At 33.8% G+C, this 6,948-nt stretch overlaps 1 protein-coding gene across 2 annotated transcripts; it reads left to right on the top strand.

Annotated features, from left to right (window-relative positions):
• Positions 1 to 1,570: 1,570 nt before the first annotated feature.
• On the top strand, positions 1,571 to 6,170 carry LOC124434908 (myosin-11-like). 2 transcript variants are annotated; one of them, XM_046984839.1, is made up of 4 exons: positions 1,571 to 2,673; positions 5,256 to 5,351; positions 5,539 to 5,563; positions 5,913 to 6,170. In XM_046984839.1, the coding sequence occupies exons 1-2, from the start codon at positions 2,185 to 2,187 to the stop codon at positions 5,259 to 5,261; spliced, it is 495 nt and encodes a 164-aa protein (XP_046840795.1). In that variant the 5' UTR covers positions 1,571 to 2,184; the 3' UTR covers positions 5,262 to 5,351; positions 5,539 to 5,563; positions 5,913 to 6,170. The 2 variants fall into 2 exon arrangements, with proteins under 2 accessions (XP_046840795.1, XP_046840796.1); XM_046984840.1 differs by lacking the exon at positions 5,539 to 5,563.
• Positions 6,171 to 6,948: the final 778 nt, after the last annotated feature.

The following is a 6,948-nucleotide window of genomic DNA, read 5'->3' as shown; positions in this document are numbered from 1 at the left end:
TTCAGACGCCTCGTTTAAAGTTTTATTCAGGGATCGCGTATCAGACGCCTCGTTTGAATATAGCGTTTGGGATAACATTTTAAGGGATTTGAATGAAAAGAAGCTCGTAGAGGATTAAAATCTTCACACTAAGCGAGAACACTTGATCATGAGCTCTATTAAAACTTTATTTGACCTTTATAATTTTACAATGAAAAAATCTAATTGGGTTAACAAACTTTATAAGTGACGTGGTATACATAAAATGGCGAATTGCCGAGCTCTTTAAAAAACTTTTTAATAACATTATAAAAGTGTAAAAGTCTAAATGTAAGATACCATTCGCCATAATATTTACAACTTTTTTGAAATTTTGTCATCATTTGGGCCCAATCAAAGTCACAGGGGCTGCATTATTTCGTGAGACTAACAAAGTCCCATGATTTAACGCTATATAAGCAATTTCTGTTTTGATTGGTTAACCACTTGAAAATGCTTTACATGGAAAATTCGAAATGTTTTATTTTTATTTCAGTTAGTTGAAATGAATAATACGTAAAATAATTATTAAATTCAGTTTTCGGATTATATCTAGAATTATTGAGGCCAAGAATGGGTGTTAACTTCTGATAACGCCAACGTCTGTATAGATGATTCTGGATATCACGCTCAACCTCATCCAATAATTATTCAACTTCGCGAGATGTTCTATCCGAGACATTGTTCGTCACGTGATAAGGCATGATGCAATCAAAACTTTCGTAATTCAAATAAAGTATGAACGTTGAGGTTGGCGGAAACATTTAGTGTAAGTTGATTGCCTGGTTTCTTTAGAATCGTGTAATATATATGTTTTTGCAAATCATTGAGATCATTCTTACAAAGATAAGCAGTTTCTTTTAAAAGTAGGAAGTATGAGTTGGATGTTTTATTGCGAGATGCATTAATTGTGTTGACATTCTTTCACACATATTTTCACTCTACTGTAGGAATATAACGTAAAAATTCCATGCGCTCATTCAACATTTATAGTATCGAGGCATATTTCTCTTCCATCCATGAAACACGAAGAGGCCGGAAACATTCGGAGGTCCAAAATTATCGAAAACGGCCATTTTAACGACATTTTGTATGGTACCGATCGTCATTCGCTTTCATGCAGTGACATGTTGTTGCATTCTAGAAGTTTTCAAGTCATTATATTCATTTGTATAATGATGTCTTTGCTGACGATCTTGAATTCATGAAATCATTCAGTGTCAAATTATTCGTGTGTCATGAGATAATTTTATATTATACTTTTGTTTTGAAAATTATAAATTGCCAGTACTCTGCTTGTAAGCTGTGGTATTATTGGTATACAAGACAAAATTATCCATGAATTGGAAGTATTTTCATGAAGTTCGTTCAGTGAATTTGACGGGGTTTTTTACCGTAAAAAAAGTTCACGATGATTAATACGAAACAAATAGTTATTGATAAAAATAAATGGCCGATTAAATGTAAATAAAATTCTCGACATTCGTCATGTGTTTGTTTTTTCTTTTCATTCCCGACGTGAGCGGATTCCCTACAGAGTTTTTAAGTGAAAGCGCTTCTAGTGATGAATTCTGCGAACAAATTCCAAAGATGGTTGTGGGGGTGGAAAAAGTTTTCTCACCATTTAAGGCTAATTGGATTTTGGACTTTTGCGTTGGACACGTGACCTTGAAACCAGCGAGCTAACTAACTTTATAATGGCAAACACTATTGAGTTTTAATAGCTTTGCATTAACGTTCATAAACTAGTGCCAGTTTCTTTTTTAATATAGAAAATGACGACGATGGGCCTAAAAATGCACAACTTCAAGACGCCATAAAAGCTTGTTGATATGACCAAATTCAAAAATTTTTTCGCAGAGACAGATTTCATAGACAGATTTCGTATTGCTGAAAAAATATTTGGTGAAAGGGGCACTTTCAGTGTTTTACTAATTACTTCAGTTCATATCTTATAACCATCCGACAATAAGTATTTTTTAATATTGGCTAAGATATTGCGTAGTTTTGTCATCGCAACACCTAAAATGAACGAATACGTCATTTCATTATAATACAATAACAAATAACGTATTAATATCCTGCTGCATCGGTAAAATCAATCAGTCAGCACAATTTCCAAAACGTGAAACAAGAAGCAAGTCTGTACTGTTTTTCTTGGACTTCATGGCTCGCGTAGAAGTGGATTTTATTCAGAAAAGGGAATTTTTCATCCAGAGTAGCAATGAGTTACTCGAAATGACAAGTGGCATATCGAGGGATATCAAGAAAAAGAAGAAAAATAACCACAATATTCTTCCTAAAATTGAGGAAATAGAAACTAAAATCAAAAAAGTGAAGGATGCCGCCTTGGAGACGTTGGATGAAATTGATAGCACGTCAAAGCAGCCAAAGGACATAACAGCGAGGATAAATGCGTTGCAAGAAGAGAACAGAAAATTGCAAGAAAAGGTAACAGTTCAACGGGAGAATGAAGAAGAGACGTCAAAGCAGCCAAAGGATGCAACAATGTGGGTAAATGCGTTGGAAGAAGAGAACCGAAAACTGAAAATTGAGATTGAATCTTTGCGAGAAAAATTGCAAGAGAGTGAAGAGGACTTCAACAAAAGCATTGCTCGCCTTGAAAGTGAAGTATTTGGACAGGATGGAAAATTGGTAAGTCTTCAGGATGATGTGCAAACGCTTAAAGGTCAAGTGCAGACTCTTCAAAGGCAAATGCAAGACTTGCTTGCTCGTCAATGAAGACACGTACTTCCTCATCAGTCATCATTGGACCTCACAAATACACTTATTACGCAGCAGATATATAAAAATTGCAAACCTATTGTATACAATATGCTCTCTTTCGTGAAGTATTTCTATAATGGGGCTATTTATGATGGTATTTATTGAAAACGCAAAAGCACTAGCTAATATTTGTATTGGCCGAAAGTGTAAATTCTAAGTTGCTGTATGGCGCTTTTGTTTTACAAAAGTATATTGTAAGATATTTGGAAATGAACAAACACTTCCGTTTATCTTTAAAATGTAAATTATTAAAGTCGCCGCCGTCAAAAAGTTAAATTTCACATGCATGCATGCAAACTTTCAATCTTTTTTTGTGCGATCGTTTTTTCTTATTCTGCGAATAGTGCGAGAAATTTCGTCGCTCCTTGCATTCTTAATTTGCCTCCTACCTACGTGAAACAAATCCATATTGAAAATGCAACTGCAGCAATAAATTGAGAGGTCCATTGACTTTAAAATATTTTGATAAGTAAGGAGTTTTTGAAGAATTTTTAGCCACCTTTGATATCACTCTAGCAAATATGTTTAACAATGTTTTCTAGGATTTTACAAACTCTAAGAATATTTTTTTTCCGACTAAAAAAGGGAAAATAGCTAATAGCTAAGTTCGTAACTTAGTGGTTCGATACATATGGCATTACCGCCTACTGTCTTTAGCATCGCGATTGTTTGCCAAAATCTTCGTATATTGTGACTGTAGGATTTTGTACACAAGCATATAATTTACCAATCTCTCATCTGCTAAAGTTAAGCTTTGTGTAATAAACAGAAAGGGATGAGTCTATATATAAGGCTCATCATCATCATCATATCTTTTCGCGCCAGGGCGATCCAAACTCGGGCTGGAAGTTTGGAAGTGTTGCGCGTGTTGTAGCAATCAGTCGAAATCAGGGACGGCACGTGAAGCCTTGCTACTTGTCCTCATATATAAGGCTGAAGGAAACTTAAAAAAGTAAACATTCCTAGGAAACTTTTTTTGATGAAAAATTGTCTGGTGTGCAAGAAATCTGTTTACCTGTAATAACTTGTCTACGTGCAAGTATTTTCCACAGAAGATGAGATGCATAAAAATGTGTAAAAGAGCCTAGCTAAGTTGGAATTATGAATCATATTGTCATTGAACTTCTATTTTCTCCACATCGTTCGTGTTGAATTAACAAAGTTTTTTAAATATAGTGTTTGCGATGCATTGGTAATAGATTTTGCAGTAGGATAACTGTTTCTTTTTCAACATGCCTTTTTGGTCTGTGCAAGTCGAACAATCGAAAGAAGCCAAATTTATATAATTAATATTGTTGGCTACCATGCCAACACAACATAAGCCATATTCATAAAAAAGAATAAACGAAAAATTGTGTCCATGAATCTGCACAAGAGCTTGCTTTCATTTTTTTGCCAAGCGCAGGCTGGTGGACATGCATTTATACTTGAAATAACACAATTAATTACCAATCCAATGTCTTGGGCCTGTGTGTATGGATTGCCCCGAGTGCATGCATTTTTTTTTTGTTTTACTTGACTGAGCCGTTCTTTTTTTTATTAGAGCTATTATGTCCGTATTCTAAAAGCACACTTACACTCATTGAGTGCGACATAAATATTACACTTTATCTAATCATTGAGAAAGTCATTTCTCCATCTAAGGCAAGATTTTCTTTTACATAATTCAAATCAAACAATCAGTTGAGTGAAACTGCGTTCCTTGATTAATTCTAAAGTGATTTTGAAGCTCCACTCATTGAGTGTGAGTGTAAGTGAGCTTTTAGAATACGGGCGTTAGAATTCTACCTTTCTAGCTAGTCAAAGCGCAAAACCTTTTGATAAATTTAACCCAAGAGTATGAATATTAACAATTGCTCCTTGTATGTTGAAGTCATCCACCAGTAATAGTTTCCAAAGAGATTGGAAAACTTGCGTCAACATATATAATTAAGGCTTTACTGGTCGTAAGGTAATAGGCTCTAAAGTGCAACTTGAAAAGAAAACTATTCGGTTTGGTTGTAATCTTGACATGACTAACTTTATTCCTTGATTGGTGTGTACGTATTTTGTTACAACATTTCTGCATTGGCTGGTAGCTAGTTGTAAAATACAATTGAGATTGAAGAACTTTGATTGTGGAGTCAATAAACGGGAAAATTTATGCTACATGATAGAACGTTAATTTATATATTTTATGTTTACGTGAATTCCGATGGCGTCGCTCACATTTATAGGCAACTGTGTAGAGTGTTTAGTAGAAAACGTTTGTATTCAAAGTAGCTATATAATTCCACCACTTCTCCAAGAATCGTAGAACAAATAAATGTACGAAATTTCAAGCTATACAAAGAGTAAATATCAAGCAATATATACACTGCAGAATTTAGACCGGCTTCTTTTGTGAATTATACTTTAGGTTGAAATTTTGTTGTTCTTTCTTAAATATAAAACTTTCTCGTTCTTTTTAGAAATAATTTGGACAAAAAATTCACGGGAAGACAAATCATTTTAAAAGCTAGAATGTTTGGACTCGTTGCGAATGTGTTTGCTCAACCATACTGAAGGTATGAAAAAATATTTTTATTTTGTGTTTATCTGAATGAACACATGAATGACACATGACATGTATATTATATCTATTTATAAGCTATTGCGTCATAAACAACATATGTCGTAAGGGATTTTCATTAATTTATTAAGAAATATATACATCATTTGATCATTTTCACCATCACATTTTTCGTTTCTTAGACTGCTCACGACGACTCTTTCTGAGGTCAGTGTGGATAAACGTTATCATTGCTGTGAATAATAATTACCTAAATTATTGACTGAAGTGTGTAACGTGTATACATATCAACTCATAATCCTTGCTTATATTGAATTAAAATACCTAAAACTAAAGTGTTCTTCGTTTTTCGAGTATTGCATAACCTACTGATATGAAAGGTTCAAAATTGTGTTGAAGCTGTGTTGAATGAAAGAGTGTCTAACTTTACAAAACGTGTAAATGTATATCCATGCTCGATTCAAATAATTGTGATTAAGATTTTCTGCCTGTTAAAAGTTCAGAAATTTCAAGAGGAGCAAGATGTTGTTGACAAGCGCTTAATTTTTTGCTATAGGATCTTTCTGGCGAAGAAGAAAATCTGGGTTATTGTGGGCCTGTAGATTGAACACCTATATAATAGCTAGAAAATGGAGAAGCTTTTAGAATATTAAGGTCGACTTGCTCAAATATAATTCAGTTGTATGTTAAATAATTCTAATTGTTTCGAAAGCGCAAAATATCATTTTTGTAATTGGTGTAAGTTGATTACCTGGTTTCTTTAGAATCTTGTAATATATATGTCTTTGCAAATCATTGAGATCATTCTTACCAAGATAAGCAGTTTCTTTTAAAATTAGGAAGTATGAGCTGGATGTTTTATTGCGAGATGCATTAATTGTGTTGACATTCTTTCACACATATTTTCACTCTACTGTAGGAGTGTAACTTAAAAGTTCTATGCGATCATTCAACATTTATAGTATCGAGGCATATTTCTCTTCCATCCATGAAACACGAAGAGGGCAAAACTTTATGATATGCTCTCAGTCTCTTGCACAATTTTGATTAGTTTTATTGCATTTATTATTCACACTAATTTTTAATGTGGATGATCTTGAATGCTCTTAAGACATAAAACGCGGCTTCAGAAAAGCTTGTGATGCAGTATATCAGTCTTCCAATGGAAACCATTAGAAAGCTCCTTGGAAAAGCCAAGAATCTTGTGCAAACTTTAAAAACTGATCCCACAATTGAAATGCCTGAACAATATGAAGCGTTTGAAGAAGAAGTGAATTAAAGAAGACCTCAACAGATCCATACATTTCATTCATGTTCTGATCTTCTTTAAGCCTTCAAGCTAAGAGATCTGACGAAATTCAAGCATTAAAAACAACAGAAAATATTTTCTTTTGATTAACGACTAGAATACAACCACCAGATTTACAGACAGAGATCACAAATTTTTGGATGAGAAACTTAAAAACTCTGGCAAACCGGTTTTCAGTAAAAGAACGAGTAAACTACAGGATACATCAATAATCAATTGAATTACTGATGCAACGCGAGAAGAATTTTTTAAAACTCTTAGCCGTGATAAGGCAAACTTGTGT

Source organism: Xenia sp. Carnegie-2017, unplaced genomic scaffold (assembly GCF_021976095.1).
Source record: "Xenia sp. Carnegie-2017 unplaced genomic scaffold, XeniaSp_v1 HiC_scaffold_14, whole genome shotgun sequence".
In the NCBI taxonomy this organism is placed as follows: domain Eukaryota; kingdom Metazoa; phylum Cnidaria; class Anthozoa; order Malacalcyonacea; family Xeniidae; genus Xenia; species Xenia sp. Carnegie-2017.
This window is presented reverse-complemented; position numbering and strand designations above follow the sequence as displayed.